The sequence below is a fragment of the Anomaloglossus baeobatrachus genome, chromosome 10 (genome assembly GCF_048569485.1).
Source record: "Anomaloglossus baeobatrachus isolate aAnoBae1 chromosome 10, aAnoBae1.hap1, whole genome shotgun sequence".
Taxonomy (NCBI): Eukaryota; Metazoa; Chordata; class Amphibia; order Anura; family Aromobatidae; genus Anomaloglossus; species Anomaloglossus baeobatrachus.
Genome location: NC_134362.1, coordinates 170,046,067 through 170,063,957, shown reverse-complemented (window position 1 = coordinate 170,063,957; position 17,891 = coordinate 170,046,067). Strand labels below are relative to the sequence as shown.

The 17,891-nt window shown below is 52.4% G+C and overlaps 1 protein-coding gene across 1 annotated transcript in view; it reads left to right on the top strand.

The window, feature by feature from the left end:
- The window catches only part of NUP93 (nucleoporin 93), a 124,188-nt gene that overhangs the window by 78,394 nt on the left and 27,903 nt on the right, over positions 1-17,891 (top strand). The window contains exons 12-13 of the mRNA XM_075326897.1: positions 2,717-2,810; positions 2,892-3,083. Of these exons, the coding sequence (XP_075183012.1) occupies positions 2,717-2,810; positions 2,892-3,083 (286 nt within the window). The remainder of the gene's footprint in view (positions 1-2,716; positions 2,811-2,891; positions 3,084-17,891) is intronic.

Sequence of the window (17,891 nt, the reverse complement as noted above, 5' to 3'; positions counted from 1 at the left end):
ATTGGTCGCAGTTCCGGCTCACATATGTGTTTCCACCTCTGGCACTCTTGCCCAGAGTACTGCGCAAAAAAAAAAAAAAAAAATCAGATCCGATTGCAGCCGCGTCATACTCGTCGCCCCAGACTGGCCGAGGAGATCGTGGTACCCGGATCTGTGGCATCTCACGGTCGGCCGACCGTGGTCACTACCAGGCTGGCCAGACTTACTGTCCCAAGGGCCGTTTTTCCATCGGAATTCTGCGGCCCTGAACCTGACTGTGTGGCCATTGAGTCCTGGATCCTAGCGTCTTCAGGATTATCTCAAGGGGTCGTTGCCACCATGAAACAGGCTAGGAAGTCCACCTCTGCTAAGATCTACCACAGAACGTGGAAGATTTTCTTAACCTGGTGCTCGGCTCAGGGAGTGTCTCCCTGGCCATTTGCATTGCCTACTTTTCTTTCCTTCCTGCAATCGGGGTTAGAAAAGGGCTTGTCGCTCGGCTTCCTTAAGGGGGAAGTCTCGGCACTATCCGTGTTTTTTCAGAAGCGTCTAGCACGTCTTTCTAAGGTGCGCACGTTCCTACAGGGGGTCTGTCATATCGTACCCCCGTACAAGCGGCCGTTAGATCCATGGGATCTCAACAGGGTATTAGTTGCTCTCCAGAAGCCGCCTTTCGAGCCTCTGAAGGAAGTTTCCTTTCTCGCCTGTCACAGAAGGTGGCGTTTCTCGTTGCGATCACATTGCTTCGGCGAGTGTCTGAGCTGGCAGCTCTGTCATCCAAGGCTCCCTTCCTGGTGTTCCACCAGGACAAGGTAGTGCTGCGCCCCATTCCGGAGTTTCTCCCTAAGGTCGTATCCTCATTTCATCTTAATCAGGATATATCCTTGCCTTCCTTTTGTCCTCATCCGGTTCACCGGTATGAAAAGGACTTACGTTTGTTAGATCTGGTGAGAGCACTCAGACTCTACATTTCCCGCACGGCGCCCATGCGCCGTTCCGATGCACTTTTTGTCCTTGTCGCTGGTCCGCGCAAGGGGTTGCAGGCTTCTAAAGCCACCCTGGCTCGATGGATCAAAGAACCAATTCTAGAGGCCTACCGTTCTGCGGGGCTTCCGGTTCCTTCAGGGCTAAAAGCCCACTCAACCAGAGCCGTGGGTGCGTCCTGGGCATTACGACACCAGGCTTCGGCTCAACAAGTGTACCAGGCAGCTACCTGGTCCAGTCTGCACACTTTCACCAAGCATTATCAGGTGCATACCTATGCTTCGGCGGATGCCAGCTTAGGTAGAAGAGTCCTGCAGGCGGCAGTGACACCCCCGTAGGGGAGGGCTGTTTTGCAGCCCTAACATGAGGTATTTCTTTACCCACCCAGGGACAGCTTTTGGACGTCCCAATCGTCTGGGTCTCCCAATAGAGCGCTGAAGAAGAAGGGAATTTTGTTACTTACCGTAAATTCCTTTTCTTCTAGCTCTTATTGGGAGACCCAGCACCCGCCCTGTTGTCCTTCGGGATGTTTTGGTTGTTTGCGGGTACACATGTTGTTCATGTTGAACGGTTTTTCAGTTCTCCGATGTTACTCGGAGTTAATTTGTTTAAACCAGTTATTGGCTTTCCTCCTTCTTGCTTTGGCACTAAAACTGGAGAACCCGTGATACCACGGGGGGGGTATAGCCAGAAGGGGAGGGGCCTTGCACTTTTTAGTGTAGTGCTTTGTGTGGCCTCCGGAGGCAGTAGCTATACCCCAATCGTCTGGGTCTCCCAATAAGAGCTAGAAGAAAAGGAATTTACGGTAAGTAACAAAATTCCCTTCTTTCGGTGACGTAACAGCGACCTTGTAAGTCGCTGTTATGATCGCTGCTTAGCTGTCAAACACAGCAGAAGCAGCGATCATAAGGTCGCTGTGCTACATGTTCAGAGAGCAGGGAGCCGCGCTTAGCGCTGGCTCCTTGCTCTCCTGCAGCACACATCGGGTTAATTAACCCGATGTGTGCTGCAGCTACATGTCACAGTTCAGAGAGCAGGGAGCCGCGCTTAGCGCTGGCTCCTTGCTCTCCTGCAGCACACATCGGGTTAATTAACCCGATGTGTGCTGCAACTACATGTCACAGTTCAGAGAGCAGGGAGCCGCGCTTAGCGCTGGCTCCTTGCTCTCCTGCAGCACACATCGGGTTAATTAACCCGATGTGTGCTGCAGCTACATGTCACAGTGCAGAGAGCAGGGAGCCGCGCACACTGCTTAGCGCTGGCTCCTTGCTCTCTTTGCTACAGTATACATCGGGTTAATTACCCGATGCATACTGCAGCCACATGTCACAGTGCAGGAGCCGGCACTGGCAGCAAGAGCGGAGGCCGGTAACCAGCGTAAACATCGGGTAACTAGGGAAAGGTCTTCCCTTGGTTACCCGATGTTTACGCTGGTTACAGCTTACCGCAGCTGCCAGTGCCGGCTCCTGATCGCTTCATTTCGTCGCTCTCTCGCTGTCACACACAGCGATGTGTGTGTCACAGCGGGAGAGTGACGACCAAAAAATGAAGCTGGACATTCAGCAACGACCGGCGACCTCACAGCAGGGGCCAGGTCGTTGCTGGATGTCACACACAGCGACAGCGACGGGACGTCGCTGCAACGTCACAGAAAATGGTGACGTAGCAGCGACGTCGTTGTCGTCGTCGTTATGTGTGACACCAGCTTAAAACTAGCTTTACTATATCTAACTTTCTTTATTTTGGTGTATAGTTGAACCAGATCTGCTTTGACGATGACACTAGCAGTTCACCCCAAGACAGGCTCACCCTGCCCCAGTTCCAGAAGCAGCTTCTTGAAGACTATGGTACGTAGACTCCATACATGCACACAATACTTGCGTTCTGAAATTCCGCAGTCTTATGTGATTGATTTTATTTTGTTCTAGGGGAATCCCACTTTGCTGCCAACCAACACCCCTTCCTGTATTTTCAAGTCCTGTTCCTCACAGCTCAGTTTGAAGCCGCTGTTGCCCACTTGTTCCGCACGGAGCGGACGCGTTGCCACGCTGTGCACGTGGCACTTGTGCTTTTTGAGTTGCAATTGCTTTTGAAGTCGTCTTCACAAAGTGCACAGTTGTGTAAGTAGGCAAACCCTGTGCACTTATGTTCCTTTTTTTACCGTTCTTCTCTCCTTGACCGGACAAAAGGCCATAGTACTATAAGGCTAGGCAGATTACATGAATTAAATGGGTTGTACCCTATCTTAAAAGTTGTTAATGCGCCCAAGGTGATCTGATACATTATATAAAAAAAGTTGGAGAACTTATAACTAAACAAAGCAAAAACATATGTGACATACTTTTATTTGTATCTTTTTTTTTTTTTAATATACATGAAAACCAATACAGAAAAACAAATAGGTGTTTGGTACAAGACCCCATTGTCGCAGAAATGGTGGACTTATGTCCTCCATTGTCTCCAGCCAATACGGTTGTAAGGAGTTGAGTTGTACAACAATTGAAACACGTTGGCCATGTAAACTAACTGAAATAGATAAGCACTTTGCTAATTACTTTGCTGTGCCAAATCCTTCTATAACCTGAGCTGTTCTGGTCACATGATCTCTGGCTGAGATTCTGATGTTTCCTGTGCTGTGATGATACTTCAGATTCTCCCTCACCTCCGGGCTCTGCAAACTGGCGTGTGGATGGTGCATTCAGCAGAACTCGCTCGATATTTGTGCATATCGGGGGGCGAGGCTGCATTAAGCAGAGCTCACTCAATATTTGTGCATATCGTTTGGGCAGGGCTGCATTCAGCAGAGGTCACTCGGTATTTGTGCATATCGTGTGGGCAGGACTGAATTCAGCAGAGGTCATTCAATATTTGTGCATATTGGGTGGGCGGGTCTGCATTTAGCAAAGCTGACTTGGTATTTGTGCATATTGGGGGCTGGGCTGTATTCAGCAGAGCTCACTCGATATTGATGCATATCTGGTGGGTATTGCTGCATTCAGCAGAGGTCACTTGATATTTGTGCATATCGGGTTGGCGGGGTTGCATTAAGCAGAGCTCACTTAGTATTTGTGCATATCGGGGGCGAGGCTGCATTCAGCAGAGCTCACTTGGTATTTGTGCATATTGGGTGGACAGGGCTGCATTCAGCAGAGGTCATTCAATATTTGTGCATATTGTGTGGACGGGGCTGCATTTAGCAAAGCTGACTTGGTATTTGTGCATATTGGGGGCTGGGCTGTATTCAACAGAGCTCACTCGTTATTGGTGCATATCGGGTGGGTAGTGCTGAACATTCACCAGAGGTCACTCGGTATTTGTGCATATCGGGGGGTGGGGCTGTATTAAGCAGAGCTCACTCTGTATTTGTGCATATCTTGGGGTGGGGCTGCATTCAGTAGAGCTCACTCACAATTTGGGCAAATGATACTGCTGCAGACCCATCTTTCCTTTGCATGTGTTTGTATACAGCAGGTTGTATATACATGTACACAGTGCTGTATACCCTGTGTATTGTATATATACCCTATAGTATTACCTTTTATAATATGAATACATTCAGATCTCTGCTCATTGATTTGTTCCGCCCCCGTGCCAGCAGCCGGGCTGCTCTGATCTGGATCCGCGGTGGCTCGAGGGGTCTCCGGACCCAGGGGTCGTGCGGCCACTTAAATGAAGGGGGTATTTACAGGGGATTGTGTTAGAGTTCATGACGCCACTCGTAGTATGTGGTAATTTGGAGTACCACCGCTGCAGTTGGGAGTACCCGGGGGTGATGGAGTGGAACAGCCAGGTGTTAGAACCCTCCACGGGTAGGGGGGATGCCCCGGGGCTTGGTGATGGTGTTCGGGGAGTGCCGTTGGGTCCGAAGGGGTCACTTGCATACTCAGTCCATTAAGCTGACACTGACAACTGGATAAACCAAAGTTCTGGACACCGCTGCCGCTGAGGGGAGCTAGTTCGGGTCCCGTCCCCGATGGTGATGCCTAGTGATCCGTGACCAGCCTCCTGGCACTAAGTTTACTTCTCTGTTGGTCCTGATAGTATGGAACTTGCCGGGTCCCGCTCCCCACTATGGCTAAGTGTGCGAGCCTGCTCTCAGTGTTCACGCTTGGGATTTACTGGACCATTTGTGTGGAAAGTCCTATCCCCCTCGTTGCGCTAGTACCCCTGCTTTTGGAGCGGGTGGAGAGCGGATCTTGAAGGCTGTGTTCTTGTCGGGTCAATTGTGAGGTTGCATGAAGCTACTCCCTGACTTAGGCTCCACAAACCCCATTGTGCCCTGGTCCCAGCCCGGTGATGGTGCAAGGCCGCCGGCTGTCCTCCTCGACAGTTCCATGCCCCTTGCCACGGGGGTCCAGCTCCTCTAGGCCCAGACCAACGTCTGCTACCTAGATAACTACTTAGGAGCCCGGCTACTGACCTCCTCTCTCCTTCACTTCCAAACTACAACTCCCTTCTGACACTCCTGACCTCCCCTAACTAACCCCCTCCAGTGGGCGACCCTATTCCACTCAGGCCGTCCACTGGTGTGTGTGGTGCAGCGTGTATCTAGGTTTTTATTAGCTGATGTAGGCAACATGATATAGTTGGGGACCCATAACCAAGAAGGAGGTGGATATTGCACGGGAGGGCAGATTGTGCAATACCCTGTGACGACCTGATAGTCCAGGGGCGTCACAGATTCATCAATACATGTCGGCGAAGGGAGAGTAGTAGAAAACCTTTGTCAAGGCTGCTGTTCTGGTGTTTTGTGCATTGTCTATTCCCTGCAATGTCCTGTGCAGGAGATGCTGCTGAGCATGTGTGTGAGGCTTGGTGGGAGGAGTGTTGGCGGAGTTACAGGTCTGTTCTCTGCTGTCTTGCACCCCAGTGCAAGGGATGATGGGAAACTTTTAGAGGCATTATCCTTCTAGGAGTTTTCCCATGAGTAGAGTTCATTTTATTCAATAGATCTTGGGATAATAATATTTCTTTGTCGCTCCATTGGGAGACCCAGACAATTGGGTGTATAGCTTCTGCCTCCGGAGGCCACACAAAGTATTACACGTTAAAAAGTGTAGCCCCTCCCCTCTGCCTATACACCCTCCCGTGCATCACGGGCTCCTCAGTTTTATACTTTGTGTTGAAGGAGGCACACATTCACTCGAGCTCCCATTTTAGTCAGCAGCAGCTGCTGATTGTATCGGATGGAAGAAAAGAGGGCCCCCACAGGGCCCCCGGCATGCTCCCTTCTCACCCCACTGAGTCGGCGGTGCTGTTAAGGTTGAGGTACCCATTGCGGGTACAAAGGCTGGAGCCACATGCCGTTTTCCTTCCCCATCCCTTAGAGGCTCTGGGAGAAGTGGGATCCTAACCGGTCATCCAGGCACTGGGACCGGGCTCCCTCCGCAGCCCCTGTGGGAATCTGACGGACAGGAGACTTGGTATCATCAGGGACAGGACCCTGCATCTAAAGGTACTCTGTGTCCCCTTGGGGACGGCGCATGGAGCGCTTGGTCTCAGACGCTGCAGCGGCTGCTGTTTTTTTTATGACGACCGGGACTACCGCGCCGACCGCGCCTGTTTGCCGACCGCGGCATTAAATTTAGTCCCCGGCTTCATGCGGCCTAGTGCCATAACTCCCGCCCCCGGGCCTGCCAGTCAGGGGTAAGGGCGGGACGGTCGATCTGACGTCGACAGTGAGGGCTGGAGCACACTTTGGGTGTCCTCCTCCCCCCTCATTATTCACTCTGGGGCACCAGATTCCCGCACTTTATTAGTCGCCGCCCACGGCTCCCTCCTCCCCTGAGAACGCCGGCAGCCATGTTTTAAACACATGCTGCCGGTGGAGGACTTCTGGCTACAGCTCTGGGAGACCCAAGGCAGGGAATCTGGTGGACACACACCGCTTTGGGCGGTCGGTAAGCTGGTGCTGGTCCCCCTAGGGTGCCGAAGTGTGTGTATGTATATATATATATATATATATATATATATATATATATATATATATATATATATATATATATATATATATATATATATATATATATATAATATATAATATATATATATATATATATATATATATATATATATATATATATAATTTGTATACATTTTCTCTGTTCGGCAGCATTGTTTTGCTTTTGGCTATATACCCTCAGTGATCACTCTCCTATGAGACAACTGCATGTCGGTCACAAGGAGCAAGGGTGCCAAGACACAGGGTTATTTTGCAACCTGTACCTCTTGTGCGGCTATGCTACCTGCAGGTTCCACCTACCCTCACTGTGAGCAATGCTCGGGCCCTGTGGCACTCGCTCAGCCGGAGCCTCGGGCACTGGTGGGACCCTCGGCTCAGGTAGAACCGCCGGCTTCCCCTGTCCAGGTGGCAGGGACAGAGTTTGCAGTTTTAGCTGAGAAACTGAGTCACTTTCACAATCCATGGCTCAGTCTATGGACAAATGGTCTGCTAAGATACTAGAAGCCTTGCAGTCCAGACCGGCCCTTACACAGACCCCGGGCACTGCGGGGTCATCGTCCCCAGGCTCCTCTCGGTCTGCGCCGCAGCGTGTTCCCGGGGTGGCCCCTAGGTATCACGTGGAGGACTCCGGCATGGACCGCAGTCCCAGACCGGCTAAGCGGGCTCACTGGTAATCTTCCCCGACTTCATCACGCTGTTCGGGGTCTCAGCTTGAGGACTCTCTGGAGGATGAAGCGGAGGTCGCAGCCCAGGGCTCTGACCCTGACGTTGCTCTCAATCTTGATACACCTGAAGGGGACGCCATAGTAAATGACCTTTATAGCGTCCATCAACCAGGTGCTAGATCTATCTCCCCCGCCTCTACCTGTGGAGGAGTCGGCTTCACAGCAGGAGAAACACCAGTTTAGGTTTCCCACACGTACACGGAGTGCTTTTTTCGATCACTCTAACTTCAGAGATGCTGTCCAGAAGCACAGAGCTTTTCCGGACAAGCGCTTTACTAAGCGCCTTAATGACACACGTTACCCCTTCCCCTCTGACGTAGTTAAGGGTTGGGCGCAATGTCCCAAGGTGGATCCTCCAGTCTCTAGACTGGCGGCTAGATCCGTAGTGTCAGTGGCTGACGGTTCATCGCTCAAGGATGCCACTGACAGGCAGATAGAGCTCCTAATGAAATCCATCTATGAAGCCACAGGCGCGTCTTTTGCCCCGGCCTTTGCAGCCGTGTGGGCACTCCAAGCTATCTCAGCTTGTCTGTCTGAGATTAATGCGGTCACACGTACCTCTGCTCCGCAAGTAGCGTCTTTGACTTCTCAGGCGTCGGTATTTTCATCCTACGCCATGAATGCCGTCCTGGACTCTGCTAGCCGTACAGCGGTAGCATCCGCCAATTCGGTGGCAGTCCGCAGGGCCATGTGGCTACGCGAATGGAAGGCAGACTCTGCTTCCAAGAAGTTCTTAACCGGTTTACCATTTTCTGGCGACCGATTGTTTGGCGAGCGATTGGATGAAATTATTAAGCAATCCAAGGGAAAGGACTCGTCCTTACCCCAGTCCAAACCAAACAGACCTCAGCAACGGAAAATTCAAGCGAGGTTTCGGTCCTTTCGGCCCTCAGCCAGATCCCAATCCTCCTCGTCCAACAGGCCACAGAAGGGCCAGAGGAACTCTCATGCATGGCGATCTAAGTCACGTCCTCCAAAGACCGCCGGAGGCACCGTCTCCAAGGCGGCCTCCTCATGACTTTCGGCCTCCCCAAACCACATCCTCGGTCGGTGGCAGGCTCTCCCGCTTTGGCGACGCCTGGCGGCCACATGTCCAAGACCGATGGGTGAGAGACATTCTGTCTCACGGTTACAGGATAGAGTTCAGCTCTCGTCCTCCGACTCGTTTCTTCAGAACATCTCCGCCCCCCGCTTTTTCAGGCGGTGAACACTCTGAAGACAGAAGGAGTTGTGATTCCCGTTCCCCTTCGGGAACGTGGTCGCGGTTTTTCCTCCAACTTGTTCGTGGTGCCAAAAAAGGACGGATCATTCCGTCCCGTTTTGGACCTCAAATTGCTCAACAGACACGTGAGAACCAGACGGTTTCGCATGGAATCTCTCCGCTCTGTCATCGCTTCGATGTCCCAAGGAGACTTCCTAGCATCAATCGACATCAAAGATGCTTATCTCCACGTGCCGATCGCACCCGAGAATTAACGCTTCCTGCGTTTTGCCATCGGGGACGAACACCTTCAGTTTGTGGCACTGCCTTTCGGCCTCGCGACAGCCCCACGGGTCTTCACCAAGGTCATGGCATCCGTTGTGGCAGTCCTACACTCTCAGGGCCACTCGGTGATCCCTTACTTAGACGATCTCCTAGTCAAGGCACCCTCCTGGGTGGCATGTCAACACAGCCTGACCGTTGCTCTGGAGACTCTCCAGAGGTTCGGGTGGATCACCAATTTCCCAAAGTCAAAATTGACTCCGACCCAATCACTGACTTACCTCGGGATGGAGTTTCATACTCTCTCAGCGATAGTCAAGCTACCGCTGGACAAACAGCGTTCGCTGCAGACAGGGGTGCACTCTCTTCTTCGGGCACAGTCACACCCTTTGAGGCGCCTTATGCACTTCCTGGGGAAGATGGTGGCAGCAATGGAGGCAGTCCCCTTTGCGCAGTTTCATCTGCGTCCACTCCAATGGGACATTCTCCGCAAATGGGACAGGAGGTCGACGTCCCTAGATAGGAACGTTTCTTCGGCGCTCCATTGGGAGACCCAGACGATTGGGGTGTATAGCACTGCCTCCGGAGGCCACACAAAGCAATTACACTAAAAAGTGTAAGGCTCCTCCCCTTCTGGCTATACACCCCCAGTGGGATCACTGGCTCACCAGTTTTCAAGCTTTGTGCGAAGGAGGCACACATCCATGCATAAGCTCCACTGTTTAGTCAGCAGTAGCTGCTGACTATATCGGATGGAAGAAAAGAGGGCCCATACTAGGGCCCCCAGCATGCTCCCTTCTCACCCCACTTGTGGTTTGTAAGGTTGAGGTACCTATTGCTGGTACAGAGGCTGGAGCCCACATGCTGTTTTCCTTCCCCATCCCCCTGAGGGGCTCTGAGGAAGTGGGATCTTTCCGGCCACCAAGCCCTGAGGCCGGGCTCCATCCACAGACCCATAGAACCTGCTGGATGTGGAGCGGGAGTGCCGTTCAGGGACAAGGCCCTGCAACTTTCAGGTACTCTGTGTCCCCGTATGGCAGGCCACGCACACTCCAGGCTTGCTGGGTGTGCTAGTGCGCCGGGGACTGTAGCGCTGTGCGCTGGGCTTATAGTCCCTGCAGATTACTGGGGGACTTTACGTGTGGGGACCGCCGCGCCGACCGCCCCTGGAGCGGCGGCGCAGCTGCGACTTGTAGTGCGCCGGGGACGGGCCGACCGCGCTTTTACGGCGGCGGCGCCTCTAACTTTAGTCCCCGGCTTTTGCGGCCTAGCGCCGCTTCGTTCCCGCCCCCACCCTGTCACTCAGGGAAAGGGAGAGACGCTGTTCTATAGCAGCGCCGAGGGCTGGAGCCTTATTTGCATCTCCAGCCCCCTTCACTAGACACAGTGGGCGCCGGGTTCCCGCTCTTGTCTCGGGCACGCCCTCGGCCCGCCCCTCTCCTCTGGACGCCGGCAGCCATTCCGGCACGCAGAGCGGGAAAACGGAGACAAGCGCTGAGCTACCAGCACAGGATTCCGGCGCCACACACACACCCGCTTTTGTGCAGGCGGTAAGCGGCAACTAAAGTGCTGACCCACTAATGCCGAAGTGTCCTGTTGTACTTTTGTACGGTCGCTATTCAGGATGCAGACCTAGAAACAGCAGCAAAAGATCAGCGGTGCTAAAGCACAGACTCTATATGCTGCTTGTCTTGCATGTGCTGCAGTGTCATGTGTCCTTTATGCTTGTATGCTTTACATTGCACTGTAAGGGCTATTCTTGGCTGTCTACCCGCCTAGATGGCTAGACAGCGGCAGCAAACAGCAATGGTGCTAAGGCACAAGCTTTCAATGCTGCTTGGATTGCATGTACTGCAGAGTTTATTTTCATGCTTGTACATTCACTGCATGCCGCTATTCTTGGCTAATGCTCCTCGATGACTAGACAACAGCAGCAGAAAAGCAAGGGTGCTAAGGCACAAGCTTTCAATGCTGCTTGGATTGCATGTGCTGCAGTGGTTATTTTCATGCTTGTATGCTATACATTCACTGTATGTCGCTTTTCTTGGCTAATGCTCCTGAATAACTAGACAACGGCAGCAGAAAAGCAAAGGTGCCAAGGCACAGGCTTTCTATGCTCCTTGTACTGCATGTGCTGAAGTGTTTATTGTACTTCATGCTTGTATGCTATACATTGCACTGTACGGTCGCTATTCTTGGCTAATGCTCCTAGATGGCTAGACAGCAACAGCAAAAAAAAAAAAAAAAGCATGGGTGCCAAGGCACAGGCTTTCTATGCTGCTTGTACTGCATGCGATACTGTTCCAGGACCCCCAGTGTGTGCAATTACTCAACGGGGTCTCTGCTACAGGTGGCCAAAAGAACCACCTGTGATCCCTGTCCAGGGACAGGGACGGAGTTGCAGTTTCCGCTGATATATTGTCTGTGACTATGACTAACATCTTACAGACTTTGCAGTCCAGACAGACCTTGGGCAATGTTGATTCAATGCCCCTGGCCACCCTGATTTCGAAACAAATCATGGCTCCAGGAGGGTCCCATGCATCCCAGAGTGCATGCTCTGACACGGACGACAGTCCCAGACGGCCTAAGCGAGCTCCCTAAGAACGGCCCTCGACTTCATCACAGTACTCTCTGTATGATGATACAGACGTAGCTGTTCAGGACTCTGATCCTGAGACCGCTCTCAATTCGGATACACCGGATGGTGACGCTATAGTGAATAATCTTATAGCGTCCATCAATGGAAGGTTGGGTATTTCTCCCTCAACTCCTCCAGTGGAGGGGTCAGCTTCACAGCAGAAGAAATCCCTATTTCGGTATCTCAAGCGTATATTGAGTACTTTTCTGGTCACTCTGACTCCAGAGAAGCAGTCCAGGAACACCACGCTTATCCCGATAAGCGTTTCTTCAACCGTATTGAGGATACGCGTTGTCTCTTCCACCCTGATGTACTCAAGCGCTCCAAGGGTGGATCCCCCAATCTCCAGGCTTGCGGCTAGATCTATAGTTGCAGTGGAAGATGGGACTTCACTTAAAGATGCCATTGACAGACAGATAGCCCTCTGGTTGCAATCTGTCTATGAAGCTATCGGCGGGTCGGTTGCCCCGGCTTTCGCAGCCATAGAGGCACTCCAAGCTGTTTCAGCTAGTATTGCGCAGAGGGACGCGGTCACATGTACATCTTGGCCGCAGTAGCGTCCTTCACCTCGCAATGTCGGCATTGCGACTCAAGCTGTTTATGCTGTCCTGGACTCTACGAGCCGTACGTCAGTGGCGTCCGCCAACTCCGTGTTGTTACGCTCCTAGTGTTAAGGGATTGGAGCAGATGCTGCTTCCACAAAAGTGCTTAACCAGATTGCCTTTATCTGGTGACAGACTGTTTCGTGAGCGGTTGGATTAAATCATTCAACTGTCCAAGGGTACGGATTCTTCCTTACCCCAGCTATCAAACAAGACCCATCAGGAGAAGGGACAGTCGAGGTTTCGGTCCTTCCCAGGCTCGGGCACGTCCCAATTGCCCTCGTCCAACAGGACTCAAAAGGCTCAGAGGGGCGCAGGTTCCTGGCGGGCTCAATCACGCCCGGAGAAGGCAGCCAGAGGAACCGCTACCAAGGCGGTTTCCTCATGACTTTCAGCCCTCTCTCTCCGCGTCCGCGGTCGGTGGCAGACTCCCCCGCTTTAGCGACATTTAACTGCCACAGGTCAATGGCCGGTGGGTGAGAGACAGTTTGTCGCAAAAACTTCCTCACCGGCCGAGCCGAGGCTCTTCTGCAGGCAGTAGGAGTCGTAATCCCGGTTCCTCCTCAGGAACAAGAGACACTTTTTACTCCGATCTGGTCGGGGTGACAAAATAGGACGACTCCTTCCGTTCCGTTCTGGACCTTAAACTGCTCAACAAGCACGTGAAAACCAGGCGGTTCCGGATGGAATCCCTCCGCTCCGTCATTGCCTCAATGTCTCAAGGAGATTTCCTAGCATCAATAGACATCAGGATGCTTATCTCCACGTGCCGATTGCTCCAGAGCACCGGCGTTTGCTACGATTCGTTATTGAAGACGAGCATCTTCGGTTCGTAGCCCTACCCTTCGGTCTGGCGACAGCCCCACGGGTTTTCACCAAGTTCATGGCAGCAGTGGGACCACTCCCGCACTCTCAGGGTCACCCTGTGATCCCTTACTTAGACCATCTACTTGTCAAGGCACTCTTTTAAGAGGCATGCCAACACAGCCTGAACATGGCGCTGGAGACTTCCCAGAGTTTCGGGTGGGTCCTCAACTTTTCAAAGTTAAACCCAATCGCTGGCATATCTTAGCTTGGGGTTTCACACTCTCTCAGCGATGGTGAAGCTTCCACTGGACAAACAGCGGTCACTACAGACGGGGGTGCAGTCTCTCCTTCAAGGAGACACCTCATCCAGAGGCAGTCCCTTTCACGCAGTTTCTTCTGCGTCCACTTCAATAGAACATTCTTCGCTAATGGGAGGGGAAGTCGATGTCCCTACACAGGAACGTCCCCCTTTCTCAGACGATCAAGGACTCTCTTCAGAGGAGTCCACTCTTCAGATCAATTGTCTGGAGCTCTGGGCAGTGTATATTGCCCTGCAAGACTTCCTGCAGGGGCTGGAAGGCAAACAGATCCGAATTCAGTCGGACAATCCACAGCGGTGGCATACATCAACCACCAAGGTGGACTACGCAGTCGGCGAGCCTCCCAGGAAGTCCGCCGGATTCTGCTAGGGGTGGAAGACAGAGCATACACCATATCCGCAGTTCACATCCCGGGCGTAGAAAACTGGGAAGCAGACTTCCTCAGTCACCAGGGCGTGGACGCAGGAGAATGGTCTCTGCACCCGGACGGGTTTCACGAATCGGCACAACAGCAAGGTCCCGGTTTTCATGACGATCAAAGAGCTCTGGCGACAGGCATCTCACGGTCGGTCAACCGTGGGCACTACCAGACCGGCCAGACTTACTGTCCCAAGGGCCGTTTTTCCATCTGAATTCTACGGCCCTGAACCTACTGTGTGGCCATTGCGTCCTAGATCCTAGTGTCCTCAGGATTATCCCAAGGGGTAGTTGCCACCATGAGACAGGCTATGAAGCCCACGTCTGCTAAGATCCACCACGGAAGTGGAAGATTTTCTTTTACTGGTGCTCTGTACAAGGAGTGTCCCCCTGGCCATTGGCATTGCCTACTTTTCTTTCCTTCCTGTAATCTGGGTTGGAAAAGGGCTTGTCGCTCGGCTCCCTTAAAGGGCAAGTCTCGGCGCTATTGGTGTTTTTTCAGAAGCGTCTAGCACGACGTCCGCAGGTACGCACGTTCCTGCAGGGGGTTTGTCATATCGTCCCCCCGTACGAACGGCCGTTAGATCCATGGGATCTGAACAGGGTACTAGTTGCTCTCCAGAAGCCGCCTTTCGAGTCTCTGACAGATGTTTCACTCTCTCGACTATCACAGAAAGTGGCCTTTCTGGTAGCGATCACGTCTCTTCGGAGAGTGTCTGAGCTAGCAGCGCTGTCATCCAAGGCTCCCTTCCTGGTGGTCCACCAGGACAAGGTAGTGCTGCGCCCCATTCAGGAGTTTCTCCCTAAGGTAGTATCCTCGTTTCATATTAATCAGGATATCTCCTTACCTTCCTTTTGTCCTCATCCGGTTCACCGGTATGAAAAGGATTTACATTTGTTAGATCTGGTGAGAGCACTCAGAATCTACATTTCCCGCACGGCGCCCCTACGCCGCTCTGATGCACTCTTTGTCCTTGTCGCTGGTAAGCGCAAGGGGTCGCAGGCTTCTAAGGCCACCCTGGCTCGATGGATCAAAGAACCAATTCTTGAGGCCTACCGTTCTGCTGGGCTTCCGGTTCCATCAGGGCTGAAGGCCCATTCTACCAGAGCCGTGGGTGCGTCCTGGGCATTGCGTCACCAGGCTACGGCTCAACAGGTGTGCCAGGCAGCTACCTGGTCGAGTCTGCACACTTTCACCAAACATTATCAGGTGCATACCTATGCTTCGGCGGACGCCAGCCTAGGTAGAAGAGTCCTGCAGGCGGCAGTTGCCTCCCCGTAGGGGAGGGCTGTCTTTGCAGCTCTAACATGAGGTATTTCTTTACCCACCCAGGGACAGCTTTTGGACGTCCCAATCGTCTGGGTCTCCCAATGGAGCACCGAAGAAGAAGGGAATTTTGTTACTTACCGTAAATTCCTTTTCTTCTAGCTCCTATTGGAAGACCCAGCACCCGCCCTGTTGTCCTTCGGGATTTTTGGTTGTTTTTCGGGTACACATGTTGTTCATGTTGAATGGTTTTCAGTTCTCCGAGGTTACTTCGGAGTGAATTTGTTTAAACCAGTTATTGGCTTTCCTCCTTCTTGCTTTTGCACTAAAACTGGTGAGCCAGTGATCCCACTGGGGGTGTATTGCCAGAAGGGGAGGGGCCTTACACTTTTTAGTGTAATTGCTTTGTGTGGCCTCCGGAGGCAGTGCTATACACCCCAATCGTCTGGGTCTCCCAATAGGAGCTAGAAGAAAAGGAATTTACGGTAAGTAACAAAATTCCCTTCTTTCTCTTTCTCTGGCAGCCAAAACCTCTCTTCAGTGGTGGCTTCTTCCCACTTCTCTGTCGAAGGGAAAATCCTTCCTGCCCCCATCCTGGGCTGTGGTCACGACGGACGCAAGTCTGTCAGGGTGGGGAGCGGTTTTTCTCCACCACAGGGCTCAGGGAACCTGGACTCCGACAGAGTCCTCCCTTCAGATCAATGTTCTGGAGATAAGGGCAGTGTATCTAGCCCTAAAGGCGTTCCATCGGTGGCTGGAGGGCAGGCAGATCCGCATACAGTCGGACATCGCCACGGCGGTCGCGTACATCAACCAGAGTGTTACGCAAGATCAGGTCCGACTGCCGCCGCGCCATCCTCGTCGCTCCAGACTGGCCGAGGAGGTCGTGGTACCCGGATCTGTGGCACCTCACGGTGGGTCAACCGTGGGCACTCCCAGACCGACCAGACTTGCTGTCTCAAGGGCCATTTTTCCATCTGAATTCTGCGGCCCTCAACCTGACTGTGTGGCCATTGAGTCCTGGCTCCTAGCGTCCTCAGGGTTATCTCAAGATGTCATTGCCACTATGAGACAGGCCAGGAAACCAACGTCCGCCAAGATCTATCACAGGGCTTGGAGGATCTTCTTATCCTGGTGCTCTGATAAGGGTTTTACCCCCTGGCCGTTTTCCTTACCCACTTTTCTTTCCGTCCTTCAATCTGGAATGGACAAGGGTTTGTCTCTCGGCTCTCTCAAGGGACAAGTATCGGCACTTTCCGTGTTTTTTCAAAAACGTCTAGCCAGGCTTCCGCAGGTCCGCACGTTCCTGCAGGGAGTTTGCCACATAGTCCCACCTTACAAGCGGCCGCTGGAACCCTGGGATCTTAACAAGGTTCTAAGGGCTCTTCAGAAACCACCTTTTGAGCCGCTGCGGGATGTCTCTCTATCACGTCTTTCGCAGAAGGTGGCTTTTCTAGTGGCAGTTACATCGCTCCGTAGAGTGTCGGAGCTTGCAGCGCTGTCATGCAAAGCCCCCTTCCTGGTTTTTCACCAGGATAAGCTGGTTCTGCGTCCGGTCCCGGAATTCCTTCCTAAGGTGGTATCCCCTTTTCATCTCAATCAGGATATCTCCTTACCTTCATTTTGCCCTCATCCAGTTCACCAATGTGAAAAGGATTTGCACTTGTTAGATCTAGTGAGAGCACTCCGGATCTACGTGTCTCGCACGGCGCCACTGCGCCGTTCTGATGCGCTCTTGTCCTTGTCGCTGGCCAGCGTAAGGGGTCGCAGGCTTCCAGGTCAACCTTGGCTCGGTGGATCAAGGAACCGATTTTTGAAGCCTACCGTTCTTCGGGGCTTCCGATTCCTTCAGGGCTGAAAGCCCATTCTACCAGAGCCGTGGGTGCGTCCTGGGCATTGCGGCAGCGGGCTACGGCTCAGCAGGTGTGTCAGGCGGCTACCTGGTCTAGTCTGCACACTTTCACAAAACACTATCAGGTGCATACCTATGCTTCGGCAGATGCCAGTCTAGGTAGGCGAGTCCTTCAGGCGGCGGTTGCCCACCTGTTAGAGGGGGCCGTTTTCGGCTCTTTTTATCGGGGTATTCTTTTACCCACCCAGGGACTGCTTTTGGACGTCCCAATTGTCTGGGTCTCCCAATGGAGCGACAAAGAAGGGAATTTTGTTTACTTACCGTAAATTCCTTTTCTTCTAGCTCCTATTGGGAGACCCAGCACCCGCCCCTGTTCCCTTCGGGCTGTTTGTTCTTTTGCGTACACATGTTGTTCATGTTGAATTGTTCTTTTGGTTCATGGTTCAGTTCTCCGAACATCCTTCGGATTGAATTTACCTTAGACCAATTTATAAGTTTACCTCCTTCCTGCTTTGGCACCAAAACTGAGGAGCCCGTGATGCACGGGAGGGTGTATAGGCAGAGGGGAGGGGTTACACTTTTTAAAGTGTAATACTTTGTGTGGCCTCCGGAGGCAGAAGCTATACACCCAATTGTCTGGGTCTCCCAATAGGAGCTAGAAGAAAAGGAATTTACGGTAAGTAAACAAAATTCCCTTCTTTCCACAATTGGATGTGTTTTAAAAAATTGTTCATGTGCTGATATAATCTTATATATGTGCCCCTGCTATATACTGTGTAATGGCCGTGTCTGACCATAAAGGGACATGGTCTGATCATATCACATCTCCTGGGCCAGGGAGGAAGAAAGCCA